Source organism: Solanum stenotomum, chromosome 8 (genome assembly GCF_019186545.1).
Source record: "Solanum stenotomum isolate F172 chromosome 8, ASM1918654v1, whole genome shotgun sequence".
Classification (NCBI taxonomy): domain Eukaryota; kingdom Viridiplantae; phylum Streptophyta; class Magnoliopsida; order Solanales; family Solanaceae; genus Solanum; species Solanum stenotomum.
Genome location: NC_064289.1, coordinates 1,737,396 through 1,756,635, shown reverse-complemented (window position 1 = coordinate 1,756,635; position 19,240 = coordinate 1,737,396). Strand labels below are relative to the sequence as shown.

At 34.0% G+C, this 19,240-nt stretch overlaps 3 protein-coding genes across 5 annotated transcripts; 1 reads left to right on the top strand and 2 right to left on the bottom strand.

The window, feature by feature from the left end:
* The first annotated feature begins 735 nt into the window (after window positions 1-735).
* Window positions 736-1,961, top strand: LOC125873255 (transcription repressor OFP2-like). Its single transcript, XM_049554155.1, has one exon. The coding sequence runs from the start codon at window positions 811-813 to the stop codon at window positions 1,867-1,869; it is 1,059 nt and encodes a 352-aa protein (XP_049410112.1). The 5' UTR covers window positions 736-810; the 3' UTR covers window positions 1,870-1,961.
* A 3,856-nt stretch (window positions 1,962-5,817) lies between these two features.
* Window positions 5,818-10,159, bottom strand: LOC125872742 (probable serine/threonine-protein kinase WNK4). 3 transcript variants are annotated; one of them, XM_049553517.1, is made up of 7 exons: window positions 9,813-10,159; window positions 9,044-9,309; window positions 8,171-8,394; window positions 7,664-7,821; window positions 7,260-7,572; window positions 6,798-7,079; window positions 5,818-6,516 (listed from the first exon to the last, which is right to left on the bottom strand). In XM_049553517.1, exons 1-7 carry the CDS (start codon window positions 9,903-9,905, stop codon window positions 6,002-6,004), a joined length of 1,851 nt encoding a protein of 616 aa, XP_049409474.1. In that variant the 5' UTR covers window positions 9,906-10,159; the 3' UTR covers window positions 5,818-6,001. The 3 variants fall into 3 exon arrangements, with proteins under 3 accessions (XP_049409474.1, XP_049409473.1, XP_049409475.1); XM_049553516.1 differs by having other exon boundaries at window positions 6,741-7,079; window positions 9,813-10,157; XM_049553518.1 differs by lacking the exon at window positions 9,044-9,309 and having other exon boundaries at window positions 6,741-7,079; window positions 9,813-10,157.
* A 4,773-nt stretch (window positions 10,160-14,932) lies between these two features.
* Window positions 14,933-19,195, bottom strand: LOC125872288 (uncharacterized). The gene is made up of 8 exons (XM_049552999.1): window positions 19,184-19,195; window positions 18,956-19,048; window positions 18,138-18,320; window positions 17,943-18,045; window positions 17,535-17,720; window positions 15,921-17,038; window positions 15,429-15,805; window positions 14,933-15,334 (listed from the first exon to the last, which is right to left on the bottom strand). Exons 1-8 carry the CDS (start codon window positions 19,193-19,195, stop codon window positions 15,265-15,267), a joined length of 2,142 nt encoding a protein of 713 aa, XP_049408956.1. The 3' UTR covers window positions 14,933-15,264.
* Between the last annotated feature and the right edge of the window lie 45 nt (window positions 19,196-19,240).

The window sequence follows — 19,240 nt, the reverse complement described above, 5'->3', positions numbered from 1 at the left end:
AAAAAAAAAAAAAAAAAAAAAGGGACACAATCCTTCATTTTATCTCTAGTGAAATTCTAAAAGATAGCTAGTATGTTGCTCTTCTAAAGCATTTTGGTTGCTCTCTCCTCCTGACTTCCTTTTTCTATTCTTTTTGCCTATTGGATGGGCCACTTGCATAACCAGAATTTTCATCAAGAAAGTTCAACATCTATTTATTATATATATATACAAAAAATATTTACTTTGTATATATACACTATAATTTTTTATTGAAGAGCTCCGTGCCCGGGGATTGATGGGTAGAGGAAGAAGGGAGTTCAGTTTCCTTTGCAGAAAAATCACACAAAATAATGAACCTCTTGGTAAAAATTCTGTTTTCGTCGCTGGCCGATGCTGATTTATACAATCAGAGTATGGACCAAAATCATTATTTTAAAATAGGTGTAACAGTTTGTGACTTTTCATTACTGTCTGAAGTATGAAAAAACTAAACTTCCCCATAACCTGCTCAATTTATGTATGGCCAAAATCATAATAAGTATTCCGTTTCAAGATTCAAACATGTCTATTTCATGTGCTAAATTCTCAGTCAAACTTAAATTGTTTTAACTCTCGAAAAATGAAAAACGTAGCATAAATCGGGATAGAGGGAGTAACACATAGTAGCTGGCTTACATACATAAAATAGAAACCACTGTTTAGTCTGTGCTCCACTTGCTTCTTCATCACATATCTTCCTATAGGGTCCCCCTCTTCCTTTTTTCAACACTATTTATTTAGCACAAACTTTCATTATTTTGCTTAGAAAGAAGCAAAGTTGTTCCTCCAATGGGAAATCACAAGTTCAAGTTTTCAGATATGATGCCAAACACTTGGTTTTACAAGCTTAAAGATATGAGCAAAACCAAAAATCATAAATCCCCATTTTCATCTTCTTCTACAAATAAGTCACAATATTCTCAACCAAGATCATCATTTTCTTATACTAGAAGGTCCATTAGAGTTGACAAGATTTATAATTCTCATTCTTATAGCTTTCTTGATCAACCAAGAAGATCATCATCATCGTCGTCATCTAAGAAAAAATCCAAGAGAAAAACTATTTACAAGCCTTCTCCTAAACACATTCCTTCTTCTGTTTCCAACTACGTCTCAGTCTCAAACAAGTTAAATTCATCTTCTCCTGTTTACTCAACAGAAGAAGATAAATTCCCTGAATTAGATTTCCTCAACTCTCCATCCTCGGAATTAGACTCTGTTGATTCTCAATCATTCAATGAACTTGGCTCGAATTGGCCAAATTCTTGTAGTTGTCACTTCACTTCTTCAGCTACCGATATAATCATAGACATGAATGATAAAGCTCACTTGAATGAATTCCACAATCTTAATACAGAGTACGAGGAAATTTCAGATATTGATCAACTCCCTCCGATCATTACAAAGACATCGAATTCCATCAAGAACATAAACCAGGACGAAAATGTGAAGGCTCAACGAGAAAAGGAAGCTAAAAACAGAGTAGGTTCCCCTGTTTCGAGAAAACATTATTCTAGCTCTTCTGGTGTAAAACTACGAAGGAATTCTACTAAAGTAGCGAGCAAGAGAAATAGTGTGTCATCATCAAAAAGGCGTTCGAAGGCAAAAAAAGAGAGCTGTTCAACTTCAACAGGGACTAGTTTTGCTATAGTGAAGGCTTCAATTGATCCTGAGAAAGATTTTAGAGAATCTATGATCGAAATGGTTGTCGAAAATAATATCAGGGCATCGAAAGACTTGGAAAATCTTCTTGCTTGTTATCTTTCGTTGAATTCAAATGAATATCATGATCTTATTATAAAGGCATTTGAACAAATATGGTTCAACTTGTCTAACCTTCACTTGTAAAAATTTACTAGTATTCTCATTTCTTCTAAAAATGTTAAAAAGTACTACTATTTTGAATTTTTTAGTTAACTAACTTGTTCATAGCTGCAAAATATTGTACTTTTTGATCTTTTCTTCCCCTTTCTGATGAGTATATATTTGAATGTTCTGTTGGAAAACCCATTATTTTCCGGTAAAGAATGTAAATAGGGCAGGGCAGAACCGGGCAAGGCAAGCCTTAACTTGTCAAAGGTTTAACCCTGCCCGTCTTGTCCTGTCCTGCCCTATTTAAATTTCGGGGGAGTTGTAAAGCTAGAAGCCGAAAGTATTAGAAATAAGGATAATTGTGAAATAATTCATTTTTCACGTCCGCGAGCTTTAGAAAGGAGAAGGGAAGCGTCAAATCCACCTTTTGCCTCTATTTTCATTTTTTACGTCTGCGAGCTTATTCTTTTTCTCTAGATTTTACAAGTTCATTAAAGATTAATTTCAAAAAATATCGTCTTAGTTTACAAGGAACACTTTCTTTAGAGATGCCCTTTATTTTTCTAACGAAATCCTGCTTTGATACAAGATTAAGTTGTAAACTTTTATGTGAGATGAACATGCACTTTATTTCACATTTTTTTTGTCGACCCAAATTATTTAGTTGATCATTCACTTTCTAGTGTAGACAGAAGAGGTCCACATTAGAATTAAGATAGTGCAAATACAGAATGTGAAGAAAATATATTGCAAATCATAAATAAAGTTTGCATTGTTGTCATAAAGTAAAAGGTGGCCTTCTCTATTACATAATTGTCAAAATGAGTGAACAAAGACAGAGATAATTAAGGTACCCTATTGGCTGCCTTTTGTACAAATTAATAATGCAAATTTTTTAGCTGTTCATTGATCGTCAAGTTTCCTTTTTTGGGAACAGTATTAATTGTCTTATCAAAAAGATGTTTCCTATTAAAAAAAATAAAGTTTGAGAGTGAATAATGTTAAGTCTAATTCTTCATGGTAATTATGGAGATTAATGAAAAGGACCACAAAGATGTAAATATATAGGCCAAATTAAAGATGTACGTTATGTTTCAATTGTGTTGGACATTTAGAATCTTGTGAGTTGCTAGTGCCTACTGTTGTTAGAAACTTAGTTGAGGGATATGTCTGATTAATTATTAAAGATCGTCTATAATAGATAAAGATAACCTGATAATATATATTCTTTGTATCATTGATATATATATCTTAAATTAATAATAATATCGTACTTGAAATTTAGACCTCTATCCTACCTCACCCTCTTAACTCCCCCTTCCACGAGATTAGTTCAAACCTTAGATTTACTATATGATTAAATGAATGAATTCAAAATCAATAAACTCAAATTAACAATAGGTACAAGTCTTAGTGTAGACATTTAAATTTAAAAATAAAATAAAATTGAGGCATGTGTATTCATTCAGGCACTCAGTATCATAGCTAAATGTATTAGTCGAACATTCTTCATCGAATTTCTTTTATATATATTTATATGTGTGTGTGAAAATAAGTTTCATAGGTACATATTTCATCTTGAACACTCTTAAATATGTCCTTTAATTTGGCCTCATTTAACATTTATACCCTCCAACTTTGGATGTGCACAAATAGGCACTTAAACTTGTATAAAGTTGAACAAGTAGACACGTGAGTCTTATGCGGCATAATACACATAGGACACCACGTAGGACGCAAATGTCATGTAGGATGCCACATAGGATGTGTGTGTCTATTTGTTCAATTTTATACAAATTTAAATGTCTACTTGTGCACACTTAAAGTTAAAGAATATAAATATAAAATGAGGCAAAATTAAAGAGTATATTTATGTATTATGCCCAAAAAATTTGACTACGCCACTGCATGGTTAGTACATAAGTTGCAGCCAACATGTAACTAGAAACAAAGAGAGAGAAATTGACAACGTTAACACTAACACCCGACCCGAATTTTGTGCGTTGAATGTATGTTTTTGTCGTTGATCGAAAAACAGGGTCGTTAGGGAAATTTTAGTACCAAACTCCATCTAGTCACGAGAGCACAATCCAGAATTAAATGTTTTCTAATTACTCACTCTTTGATTATTGCGTAAGTAAGCAAAAAAATATTGTAAAAAATCTTTCAAAATAGTATGGGATAGGGTGGTATGGTCAAGGAGTGGGCTAAGAGGCAGTGATGGAGCCATAATTTCGATTAAGAGATGTCAAAAACAAAAAAAGTAAAATCGCTTGATGTCAAGGAAGGTCGATATGTGATGTATATATATTAAATATTTTTATTTAGCTACACAGTGTAATTTTCCGACCCCTCAAGTATATGTGGTTCCGCTGCTAGTTGGAGGTTTGGGAGGAGACAATATAATGAGCTTGAAATGCTACTTATGAGACTTAATGAGTACAACTTATTAAAGGGAAACTACGGAAAAAAAAATCTTAGAGCTAGTTGTCTAAATCATCCACAGCTCCAGAATTAATGTGCTCTTTTTTATGCTAGAGTCGTTTTTTCTGCTCAAGGGAAAGTCATATTCATAATTTTTAAACAACTTAGTTTTCTTCAAAATATTTTCACAAACCAAGCATGAAAAATTAGAAAATATTTTTGGCCATACCAAGCACACTCTTAATTAATATTAGTAAGAAAATCAAGATTAAATTTTTAACCCTTATTTTTTTTTAAAACAATCTAGTTCCACTAAGACGATGATGTGTGGAAACAGACTTCCGAGAGAGCTACTTTTGCCTCGAGTATTCAAAATCTATTGATTAGATTAATTCAAAATCAAGTCGGTCACTTAAGAGGAAAGCAATTCATACCAATAATCTTTAGTAAAAGAATCATATTCATTCACCTCCTTACGATTTACCCCTTTTAATTGAAGTAAAGAAAGAAGCAAGAAGATGCATCCACCAATTACAGTTAAAACTATAATGTCCTTTGTATACCTGGAAATCAAAATGACCTTTGGGAAAAAGTGAAGCCTCATCATTCATTAAAGATCCACCATGAAGATTCTGTTAACAAAAGTGTAACAAGCATGGGGCAAATATACCATTACTTTGCCCTTTTAATCAATTATTGAACATTATAACTCACATAGCATGCCATACACATCAATAAAAATGCCCTTCACATATTATTATTGCACAAAATTAACTATTTTATAGTCACAATTAGATAAGGGAGACAAAAGTAACCCATACAAACACAACTCACTACCCTTCAAACTATTTATTAACTCAGTCCATTTTAATCTGTTCAATTCAATTCAGTTAAGTTAAGAGTTCAGAAATCAAATTGATCCATGAGGAACTTTGTTAAAAAATTTATTACATATAATTATAATAAAAAAAAGAAGGGTTGTTAAGTGCTTAAGTAAATTATTAAAATCAAACAAAGTATATAAAATTTAGTAAAAGGGGATGGTTTGGATTACGACCTACAGTTTAGTCTATTTTGACTCATTCAAAAAAACCAACCCATTTTGACCCATTAGCTGATCTCAGTAGCGTGAACTTGTGACCAAGTAGGCAGCAAGGTGTTGGGGACAATCATGGTTAGTCCTATGAGGTAAACAGGGGTCAAAAGTTCAAGATTATTCATTTTAAAGATTATTGAGCGTAATTTCCTGTCAAAAATGCTATGTATGCAAAAGCTCATTTGGACCTTATAAAAGAAAAACTATTTTAACCAATCTAAAATCAATCGATCTGCTTATTTGATATTCTATAATCAGGCAAGAATATAATTTGTTTGGAAAATATAGTGAAAATGGAGTTGTTGTAAATGGCACAAACTAAACGATACACTATATATAGCAAATTATGGGCCTATTCTCAAGGCTTTTTTTCGTAAGATTTAGATCTTTAGACCATGGTCTAAAAGGTTCATAAGTTTTCGAACAACCAACAGTCTAATGTTTTGTCAGTCCCAAGAGTAATATTTGCACAAATTGCAAGAGGGTGTTATTCTTCCATTGCTTGAAGGAACAAATGAACAAAATTTGAACAAACACTTTTATTGTCATTTACAATTACATCAGCTGCTTAATTCAAACTCTGATCTGCTTAAAACTACCATATGTATCGTCCTTACTATTTAAATTACATATTTTGTAGAAGAGAAATCAATGTCTTCTTGGTTTGTGACCTTGTCCCTTACCATCACTCGACAATCTCATCGAATTAGTACAATTCATCGATCTAGGACTCCTCTTCAAATCCTCGTAAGGTTGTTGAAACCCGATGTTTTCAACAGCACCAACAGTCTTGAACAATCGTCTCTTGTGCACTTCTTCCACCAATGACTTGTGCAACAACTGACTCCGCATATCAACTAAGGACTTGTTCCTTGTTAGTCTACGCGTATCATCATTACCTTTCCCTTTAGAGGTGGAAGAAGTTCCTTTTGATTCTAGCATAGCTTTGCATTGCTTGTAGCACGTTCTTGCCAAAGACTGTCCGGTGCTTGAGTTTTCCTCAGGGCAGAATCGCGAAGTGTGGTGACTAATTGCAGTAGCTGGTTGACTTTGTCTTGTAGAGGTGGTCACAGGATCATTCTCTTCATCAGAGAAGTAATTGAAGTTGGAATAATTTGCAGAGTGTGACGAGCATTGAGAGCTCGTGTCATCAAACATATCACCTGCAAGAGCAAAATGCATATAAGCAATCACGTCTTGGTAACTTTTTTCTGGTCGAAATAAGTATGCTAGTCCTTTAATATAACTCAACTAACACATATGTGGTTCATTCTCAACATTGCGAACTAATACTCAAGTTGATTGAATAAAATCTTTCGACGATAGAGCAAAGATAGAACGTGTGTGGAAATGGTAATATAAAACTAGATCAGATAAATAATGATACCATGAAGCCAACGCCGGTCATTGGTGTTTGTGTCAATCACTTGAGAGGAGAGCAGACCTGACAATGATACTTGGGAAGATGAAGAAGACGAGAAACCTTGGAAAGGATTATGGCGATCGTTATCATCATCCTTATAGCTCAGAACATGGTAATCGGAGGATTCAAACTGATTCCATTTCTTCCACTGAGGTACTAGGCCAGATATTTCTCCATCAATCATATTAGCGATTTCACATGGTTTCCAGTCTGTAATTTCTAATTCCTTCACCATTTCGTTTGCCACCTCCGTGGGGGTGTCAGTCACAGTGTCGAATGGGAAATACACATGCCTAACACCACCTGCAATGAACAGTGTTAAAATTTTAGTGAATGCTTCAGCTTCATGTGCTTATCTAGAAACTGGACTAATAACATCCTTTTTTTCCTTTTCATATTCCTTCTCGTCTGCTTATGGAATCTAATGTTTTTTCCTAGAAAGTTCTTATTCTTCAATAACAAAAAAGAGGTCACAATAGATACCTTCTTTATCTGCAATCTGCACTTTAAGAAAAATGGTATCATCTTCAGGGTTCAACTTCCCCGTGATGGTCATATTAGTCCTTGGAACATCCTCATTCAAGTGAAGGTCCTCGATAGCAATTTTATCATTCAAGATAGGCTTCTGAAGTCGCATCATTGTAACTGACTCACTATCAGCATCATCAATCACAAGGAACGGATCAAGCATTAGTTCTTTAGCTGATGATCTATTTGATGCTGGTTCCAAGCATTTCCTAATAAACCTTTGTGCATCCAAGTCTTGAACTTTATAAAATGCCCTTGGCCTCTTACCCTGAGTTAGTAATAAACGGCATGCAAGTAAACTACTGATTGACTGATAAAAGCTGTCGAAAAAGTAGATACTAAAAACTAAAGCATCTTACAGAGATCACTTTCTTGTATATTTGTGCAGGGTTAACACATTCACTATATGGATATTCACCAGTAAGCATCTCCAACATGCACATGCCAAACGAATATACATCAACAAGCTCATCATAGTTCTCGTCATACAATTCTGGTGCCATGAACTCAGGTGTTCCTATTGCAATAAATAGAAATAATAAACAATTAGTAGTAATTGCGGAATGTTTGACAAAACACTAGTGCACCTTAGATTTGATTGAAGTTTATATGTAGTCAAATCTCAATATCAAAGCCAGTCTAGAAAAAATCATTTGGACATTTAGAACACCACAGACCTTGCTTGATTCACCAAATTCAAACGTATACAAAAACAACTGTGCCTCAGTTCCGAACAAGTAAGGTTCACCAAACTCAAATGTATGATCTCAGAAAATGTCACCGCTACTTGGTATTCCGCAGATCTATAACAGATTGTGATGACAAAAGTTCCAGCCAGGAAAAAGGGAAGTGGGAGATGGAGTTACCTATAACACTGTGTGCTCTCTGTGATCCACGAAGAATTGCTGCCAATCCCAGGTCCCCAATCTTCACTTGTCCAAGATGACCATTAACAAATATGTTATCACACTTCAGGTCTCGATGAATCACTGGCGGATCATGTTCATGCAAATAAACCAGACCTTCCAGAATTTGGTGTGCCCAAATCTTTACAGCTCGAATATTTACTCGATGATATTTATTTCTGTATCTGCATTCAATCAAATGTATCCCTATCAGCAAATTCATCACATTCAAAACAGATACATACTTTAACTGAGGGCTGATACTCCAAATCTCCTAATAATCGTAACAATAGGCATCAAAACTCAAATTTAAATTCTTATTTTTTATGAGACATTACAGCAGTAAGGTGCCAGATCACTAGGACATAACATGTAAGATACAGCCTAAGGAGAAAATTTTCAATTAGTCTCATAAACTAACACGATTAGTCATCGAAATTGGGACCTTTAAGTCCAGGGCCCTCACATGCAATAAGTTGCAACATTAACTAGTGGGGGAATTTTCTGATAAATCAAAGTAATTGGCTATCCAACTCAAGCCTATGTGACATGACCAATCAATAGATACCACCACCTTTTGTCCTATATTCCATACACCACACTTGATAGATATCATATTCATGGAATACGATTCACTTTCAGGATGCCTTGCTGGTGAAATGGTATAAACACGAGACTCACAATCTCCACAGAGTTGATTTAACGATTCGTACCCATGGGACTCTAAATTATGGATTCGTCACTGCTCATAACTTTCCATATACTTCACAGCATAACTTAAAATCACTGCAATTCGAAGAGAACAATTACGATAGACAAGGAATAGAGCATTACCCTCGGAGAGTACCGGAAGTGAACAACTCAGTAATGAAATTAAATGTCCTCTTTTCGATATCAATCCATGAAGTATAGAATTTCATGATAGAAGGATGATTCAGAGTACTAAGCAAATGAACTTCAGAGTAAAGCCTCTCTATATCCTCTGGTGACTGAAGCAAATCATTAAGTCTAACTTGGCTCCATGCCACTTCCATACCTAACAACTCATCAATTGCCCTATAAACTGTTTTCATTGCCCCTTTTCCCAAAACTTCCTCGAACTGTCCGCACATGCATAAACACCAAAATGCCAAACATAATCAAGAATCAACAAAAACAGTAACTTAATCTGTTCTACTTATGGAAATCAACAAATCAAGAACTGTAAATGCAAAATTGATCAACCCCATATAATAAAATGCAACAAAAAGATTGAAACTTTATAAAAAGAAACAAGAACTACCAACAACTTGCAAGAATCAACAAAAACAGTAACTTTATCTGTTCCATTTATGAAAATCAACAAATCAAGAACTGTCAATGCATAATTGATCAGCCCATATAATAAAATGCAATAAGAAGGCAAAAGACTGAAACTTTACAAGAAAAACAAGAACTACTTGCAACAACATGCAAGAATCAATAAAAACAGTAACTTTATCTGTTCCATTTATGAAAATGAACAAACCAAGAACTGTAAATGCAAAATTGATCAACCCCACATGATAAAATGCAACAAAAAGGCAAAAAGATTGAAACTTTATAAGAAAAAACAAATACTTACACGTCCATAACGACCAGTAGGGTCAGTTTCAACATACCCAAGACCCTCCTCCTCTGATTCTTTGCAGTTATCTGAAAATCCTCCAGAATACATATCAAAATTGATTCTTGAGAAATTGGGCACAAGTTGAATCTTTAAAAAAAAGAGAGATGAACTATTTATTTGTGGATGTTAAGAGTTACGTGGGTAGCTAAAATTTGTATTTCAAGACTCAGTAAAAGAGGTGATTCAGAGAAGACAACACAACAGAGAAGCCAAAAGGGTCTTGAGAAGTTGCTGACAACCATTTGATTGAGAAATGAGACAAATGTGATAGGTTAGTGTGTTTCGATTTGACAGCAAGAATAGCACAAGTGAAAATGGCTGATACACAATATGGACTAATAGGGCCAGATTGGATTTTCTTGGAAAAATTTTGATTTTTTTTTTAAAAAAATAAGATTTTTACTGGCCAAGTTTTGGAATTTTGTTGAAGGTGAAAAGGGTAAATTAGGAAAACAAATTAAGAACTGGACCTGAAGAATCTGTAGCTATTGCTTTGGTGGGATTATAATTTGTTGCTAGGTGACTAAGAAAAAAGAGTGGCAAACAGGAATATTGGAAAAGCTAAATCTTTAATGTTAGAACTTAGATCTTTTATCAAGTGATATAAGGACTAAAAGGTTAGTGCAAGGAAATAGGGGCTAGCTAGAGCGAGAGACGGAGTCAAAATTTTAAATTTACGCATGTTAAGGTTATAATCATAGATATAGATTTTGAAAATGTATACCAGATCTTACGTAAACTTTATCTATTTATATAATTCATGTTCAAGATATGATAAATTTGATGAGACAAAAAGGTTGTCATTATCGAAATTCCTTATAAAAATTGAAATGAGTAGATATTGATCGATATTATAAGATGATAAATGTAATATATGTTAAAGACGATAAATATAATCGAGCAAAGAAATTGAATTGTCAAACTTCCCGTTAGATTGGAACAAGTAGATGTCGGTCAATAGCATAAGAACACTTTCTTATGTCAATTTAAAAAACTAAAGAGTTCTTCATTTTTCTTTGATTCATCTTACACATACTCTAGTACACTTTCCATTCAAGCGTAAATACAAGTATATAATTGAAAATTTGAGTATCATTCTAACGTATCTTTTATAATAAATAAATAAAAATTGAGCGATCTAAACTTGGAGTTTTATTTGTTTATGGTTCTCACTATTTGAAATTTTGAATACAACATCCATTCACGAGTGGAGTCAATTTCACAGATGGATTTTGCATTTGACAACTTGAGTCCCACTAATGTAATACACATACATATTATAAGATGAATAGACTAAACATTATTACAATTTATTATTTATGATATTATCGATTAAATGCAAGTTCAATCCATAAGTAGGTGAGATTGAGGAAGACATTTTATTTTATTTAATAATAAAAGTAATTAATTGTCAAACTAGATGCACGCCATTATGGAATTGCAAAAGGCCACGAATATAATGATCAACTACGTGGGGAAGGATGGTAGTATTATTTTTCCTTTACACGTCTCTTAAAAAATCATAAATATAAAATATATTTTTACTAATTTTTCATTTAACTCTTTTTAATACACTCTATTTATGTATCGTATCTCCATCAGTATCAAGATTAATAATGAAGAACTTGTTTGGTACTTTACCATACTATTTATACTTCCCAAAAAAATAATTTTAAGGAAAGAAATGAATTAATTTTGTAAATTGACAAATATTTCTTGATAAATATTTCTAATAACATGGACAAATAATATGATACGAAAGGAATACGATTGATGAAAAAGACTTTAATCTTTGCTAGTGCAGTAGTATCTTTTTGGATAAAAAATATTACTAAAGGAAAAGATCAATAGGATTATTTGAAAACTATTATTGATCTAAGTGCGATCTGTATTTTATCAACAATTCAAAAATGTAAGCATAAACTGTTAAACATAATTTATCATGGTGAAGAAAGTTAGCATATTAATAAGTTAGCATCCAAATTATTGAGGTTATGTACTTTTATAGAAATTATATTCTTAAATCATGTGATTAAATAATCTTCTGGCAAAACAATATGCAAAAAGACGCATATCATGCTATTATTAGTAAAGTATAAATATTGGATTGGCTACTTTAAGCCCTTTAAAATGATGATTTCATCAAACTTATTCAGTAATTATTTATTACTTTATAACTGAAGGGGCAAGTTTGACTATTGTAAGGGAAAAAATACTTGTTAAAGGCGACACCTGCTCTTATATTATCACGTAAATAAATAAATCATATAATTTGCAATGCAATTATTAAACAATATTATTTGACCAAATTAATTAATAAAATAACTCCTCTTGATGCACCGTGCACGTACTCTCATCATCTCTTCAATACTCAATCGTAAAGGAAGATATTTAATTTTCATTTCATTTTTATAAAAAAAGAAGTTGATGTCTGACTTGGCTTCAAAAAATATAATCTTTTACTTTTATTTTAAAGAATTTATCAACTCGCACGATAATATATCATTTTTGATAAATTTTCAACTCAAATAAAACAGAAAATCAACTTGCACTCTTATTAACTTGATATGCTTATATTGGTGACGTTATTATCATAGTGATCAAAGACGCAATACCAAATATGCCTTTAAAAAGATCAGAAATAGTCAGATTTGTAATTGTTCGTACCCATAAACAAGGGCCAACTGCTAAGATTCTTTTTGAAACACAAGAATATATTTTCTAGATCCTCTAGTTAGTTAAGCTGACATATAACTTTTAAGTAGGTAAATTTTATTTTAATTTTATAATTAATTAAAATTTGATGCATGAATTGAAATTAGTTATTTGGATACATCATATTGATTTTATGTTGAATTAAATTCATGATTTGGTTCCATTGATAATGACTACAAGTAACTACTCCAGACCCACCATGTCAGAATACAATGAATATAACAAGTTAGGAAAAATCCTGTCTATTTCCAATGAAAAACAAATAAATAAAAAGTAAAAATATAAAGATTGTGTTTTAGCGGTCACTAAAGTAAACTGAAAATTAAGGAAAAAAAATACTCAACAATTTCTTCTCAACTTTCTGTTATAAAGACAAGTTCATACTTATGTTGATGAGAGTTACTAAATATTCAAATGATAATTAAGCTACGCACAAAGAAGGTAAAAGATGAGAATTTCTTCTTCTTTTTTTAAATTTTTCATTGGATATTTAATACCTGATTTGGAATTAATTAATTCAAACACATATTATGTAAGATTTATTGGATAAAAAATAATCTTTTGTTCCTTAAACTCAAATATTATGCTTTGATCTAAGATTAATGTTCATATTCATTCCACCAGAACTCTCGAGACGATAGAGAGGTCAGAAGTCCCATCTAAATTCATTTTCCATCAAGGAATGAGTTGACTTAAAAAAAACACTTCATTTTCTTATCTATTTCACCCCCACTAATAATTGTTTTTTATTCTTATCCACAGAATATATATATTATTATTTTTTGTAGGAAACAGCATATCTCTTTGTGGGCACACAAAATTCTTCTCAAAATCAAATCACACATGATTGTATTTGTATTATTGTATTCACACTTTCACTTTTCGTTCTCATCTTATGTAATAATTGAAACACAAATTATTTTACTATTAAATAAAAAGAATACACTATGCACGTGTTCATTAAATCCCACCTAGAGACAAAATAGTACTGTATTCATTTCCATGGTGGGTGAATTTTGGAAAAACGCTCTGATCTCTTATCAGAAAAATTCCCAATTCTCCTATTGGCGCTTCAACTCTCACATAAAATTTTTATTTCGACAATATGATGGACCGGGGGTGGGGGTCTGCCAGAGAAAATACAACACGATAGAAGAGTTTGCTCCACTGCGTAAGATCCTCGAATCAAAATCAATCACGATTATCATTTGCGGTCCATTTTCGTTCTCGTGTTTTTTTTACACGCCTCTTTTAAAAAACATTAATCAAGAAGAATTTTGACTATTTTATTCTTATTTATGTCTTAATTAAGATATAACCTGTTAAAGACAACTATTTTTAAGAACCGCACTAGATAATTTGTAACAGAGAGGGAGTATAACTATATATATACTTTTGTTGATTTTGGGTCCCCAAGTTTAATTTGAGCTTTATTAGGTTCAAGCTATAATCATTCTAGAATGGTTGTTACTTAGAATAATTATTTATGGATATTAAGACATAAGACTAAACGGTTTACTAGGTCGGACTTACTTCAAAAACAGATGGTTCCTAACAATAATATTACTTATTAGTAATATTATTCCACTTGAGATAGACCTTCTTACGATTGCATTTGCATATTAGTATTAGTTATAAGAGTGGAAACTCAAAAACAACAACTCTTAAAATTACTATTTCTTTCTTTAACACTAAAGGGCGTGAATATGTAAGTCAAAGAAGAAAGAACGGGAGAGGTGAGAAAGAACGCACATTCCGCGATTAATTTTGATTTCTTGTTTTTTGTGAAATTGGACATCAAGATGGATCATTTATAATAGAACTAGCCTAATTTATCTTAAGAAAAAATGGGGAAAGTAGATATCCCAAAGAAAAAAAACGATAATTTCTGTTCTATATAACGGTGGCACACCCATTTGTGCACACCTCGACTATCCTAGATGTTACCTTTCATCAACACATATCTAGTAACTCTAACCCCCCCCCCCTCCCGACACACACACACCTACCCCCAAGGCCTATAACAAGTGAAATGAGATCACCCAATATCTTGTCTCTGGAATTCGAACCCTGATATCTCAGAGGTTTTCATACACTTCATTGACCTCCAGGTCGCACCCTTAAGTTGGGTGGCACATCATTCATCAAAACTATTGTCCAATCAATGACGAATCCCAAGTCATGTACTCACCTATTGTCACTGTTTACCAGACATCAAATATGAAGTAAAAACAGATGACCAAAGGGATGTAAATGCAGCCAAATCTCCAGAAGGGGCCACATACTACTGCCAAACAGAGATTAAAGATGAAGCAAAACAGATGAGCAGCACCAAAATGATTAGAAGCTAACATGCACTAAAAGTTTGCAATGGTGGTAACACAGGAACTACAGCATTACAGCCAATGGCGCAACGAAGTTCTGCCAAAGAAACTGTACAGTATGCATATGCTATGTTACACTACATTCATATAGCTGGCCTCGACTAGATCGGAACTAAGCTGTAATTGTTGTACTCTCCTGCTACGAAAAAGGCTCCACCTAGATGTGCATCCAAAAAAAAAAAAAAAAAGACATACTCGGATATACCGTCTTCAAGTTTCTCTTTTATATCTGATATCTGCCTAAAGTATCTGTTTTTGTTAGTTTTCACTGTAAAATTCCCTTTCAGTCTTCAAACAAGTAGGAAATCCTAAACCTTCCACAATGGTAGAGGAGGGAACTCATCTTCGTTCTTCAGCCTTAACGAATGCTCTGCATCCCTGAAAACCAAATTAGAACTTCAGATAGTATCTAGTACCAAAGATCATACTACTCCACAGTCTAAAAATAGAAAAAGTAGGGAACTTTTCCTACCTTCCTTGTTTACTACAAGCAGGTTGTGAAAGTTGCACTTTTTGTGGGACACTTGGAATCAGGACCACATCACGAGAAGTGTGTGAAAGCACATCCTCAGAGAGATTACCCAGAGATCCAAATTCAATTCTACATGATGAATTCGAGAAAGCATTGGCATGAGATTCTTCGCGGAGGCCATCAGATTGGCTAGAAGAGGCTAACTTCTTACGACCTTCAACAGAAGATTTTACAGCTGAAATCTCCTCTGACTGATTTGCATCAGAAAATGCAACACACTCGTGACTATGGGTGCCACTATGCAAATGAAACTGACCATGACTTCCTAATGCCTTACTCTTAGTCCGTCCTTTACAACGTCTCTCCTGGTGATACTCCTGAAAGGAGATACAAAAACCGCCTCAAGCTTTACAAAAAGAGAGATACTTATCTAAACAAACTAAGATACCAAAATATGGGAAATAAACTGGCCTGATTGTAAGAGAAAACTACCGTATTCAGAAAGTAGATGCCAGTTCCTTGTGCCATTTCTTTCTTGTCAGAACCTAAAGTAGCATCAGATGATAGAGCATTGCCAGAAGGTTGAGCAGCTGGTTTCACCACAAGCATACCATTCCCATTTGTTTGCCAAAATGAGTTCTTTCTAAGTGGTATTGATTGTCGGACAGTATCCCAAAAGTTTTTGTTTTGAGATGGAGAAGGTGATGAAGGACTATTAAGTACTGGTGCTGACAGATAACACCCATAGCAACACTGGCCATAAAGCAAACTCCGTATATGGCTGTCATAGTCCCCACTTAAGTCCACCAAAGGATTTATAGCTTCAATATCTCCAGCTGTGCTTGCCAAGTCCCTTTCCCCTATATCGAGAGTTACACTTTCTAAAACACTGGTCCTTGGACTTGAGATTTCTGAACCACCAGACCAGAAGTCCTCACTATTATCAGTACCTGCTTGGTAAATGCTGCTGCTCTCCTGAGGGCACTTTGGGGTTTCCACCCCCAAACAAGAATCAGATAGGTCACTTTGGCACAACTCAGGTTCACAGTTCCCATTTTCAACAGATGATTTATTGAAATAGAACGGAGGAGCATAGTAATGCTTCCAAGAAAGAGAACTCATGGAATTTCCATTAGAACTACACTCATATGAGCCATTTGAAACACCGAGATTTAGAGGTACAGAAGCTAAAGGATCATTTGCGTATCTGTATTGACAGAATCCTGACACTAGTGCATCATCTGAAAAGGAGCCATTTTCTGACACCATCTCTGAAGAAGCTCCATTCATCAAACTACTCAACAACTCATTTGATATTGATGTATATGCCTTTTTCAGGCTATCATTCTCAAAATCACCGTCTGATGATTTCAGAAGCATTCTAGCATTGGCATAAAATTCAGCAGGAGATAATGAAGAACATGTATCTTCATCACCAAAAATTAGGCTGGAATAATGCAATTCAGCCACATGATTGAGTCTATGCCTCTCAATAGTGTTTGCAAAGAACCTCTTGATCTCATCAGCAACTTTGTCATCTGGTGACAAAAGAATATCGCCAAGCTTGCGGGCCCCATACTTAAAAGCTCTTTGTATTCGATAGAGATTACCTGAAGGGAATCAAAACATAATTTATGCGTGAGACAGAGCAACATAGACCACCTAAATACTCAAAGCACCACAATCATGCTATTTCCTGGAAATAACATGACAAGCACATTCTAAGTTTCCAAAACTTCTCTTCTACAGGCATACTAACTCTCAAATAACTTATATACTCCTGGGCAGGCAATCGTTAAACATATTGCTCATTATCTAACTAGTGGTGGTAACAAGGCAAGGCTTAAGTACTTCCGGTAGCAACAAAAAAAAAAGAGAATGCAAAGATGAAAAGGAAGACTTGGATAAGCAGACAAAACAAACTTGGTAATGATCTCAATTGTCGCCAAAACAGCAGAATCAGTTCATAAGGATCTGCCATTCTTCATAGTTTCTGACTACCCGGAGTACCAGAAAAGGATAAAAAGAAAAACAAGAAACAAAGGGGGACGGGTTTCCTATATAACAAACTTGTAAACCACAAAATATAAGTTATTCAAGTTGTACCTTTGCTGACACTACGTCCAAGGTTATTATTTTCCTTCAAGGGGTCAATTATGTTTAGATACTTCTGTTGAAATGGTCGTGTGTCCGACTCAAGACCCCTGGATGGAACTGAGAACATTTCCGCACTGTTCCTTAAAAACTCCTCACTTAGCAACAGCTCGTTGCTTATATAATCTGGCATCTCAACTGCAGACAGATAAACGGTGACTGTGAGAAAAAAACTGAATAAAGAAAAATAGAATCTTCACTCAACTAACCCATATACCACCCAAAAGCCAAAAAGAGGAGAAACATCAATCTCTTTGTAAGCTTATGCATAAGAGTGAGAAAAAATCCTAGAAGGCGGTAGACATCTGAAGGAGATCACAAACTACATCAATGAATTATGAAAGGAAGAGCATTGCTTACCAAATAACTCAGGAAGGGAGGATTTGCACACTGGACCATTCAAACTGATACAATAGTTGTCCCAATCAAATTTGCTGTAGTAATCCAAAAATCTATAGAGAACCTAAAAGCAAGCAAAAACAGGAATAATAAATACACTTATACTTGCATACCAAGCTCAATGCACAAAGTAAAAAGGCACAAACAAGTAATTACCGCTAGAGGACCATTTAGCGATGAATGGAACAGTTGGAATATAAATAAGACCAGTGTTTCCAAAGCATATGTAGAAATCAGACCATGATGTGCACCAAGAACACGACTTTCATAATAGCACCAAGCCTTTATCAAAATAATGCTACGTTTGAATAGATGATTTTTACCAACAAGGCGATCTACCTGCGGTCATGAAACAGAGAAGACAAGAATAAAATTAGCTGTCATTTCCTCATTTAACATGAAACAGAAGAATAAAATCAATTGATCAGAGGGGGAAATATTAAAAAGGACAATAATCTGAAATAGATAATAAACAACTAAACTCTATCAGACATTTGTTTAAAAAGCAAAATGTAGCTCATTTTAAGCACAAATCGCATAAAAAAAAGTTGGTCCAAATACTGCAGAATGGAGAGATATATGATGATGTCAGCACTCAGCTATATATATTATTAAACGAGTAGAAGTTTACAACCACCTGGTAATTAGAGAGGGAATTGGGCTGGTAAGAAATAACAAGAACCAATTAACCAAAAGATCCCACTCTATCCAACAACATACTGCTGTAGTTAAATCAATACCTATAAGGCCATAACTAAAAGAGGTGCATTCTCTATTTTAGAGATTCCATTAAACCCTTTTTCAGTTCCTGTTGTTTCTGCTTAACCAATACATGCAAAACATCTAGTATATAAGAGTCTTTGAAACAAAATTAAAGCACGGAGGCTCTATCACATTAACACAGTCATTGACCCACATCCGAGCACCTATAGGAACAAGATTATTTGAATGTTGACAGTTAGCTGGTAACTTACCTGCTCAAGGAAACAGAGTGTGCTAAGTCCTCCTAACTGATTAAAGGAAATATCTATCACAGTATTTCGTACAATACATTTCACGAGCTTAACCTGCCATGAGAAATTCAAAACTTCTCAAACTTTAACAGATAATAAATAATCAATTAAGCATAAATCTACTGAATGACTATGGATAGCCGAACTAAATAGATAGTAGTACACCTCTATCAAACAACATTCAATTACGATAACGTTCATCGAGCTACTAAAAGTGCAAGCGCCCCCCCCCCCCCCCCCCCCCCC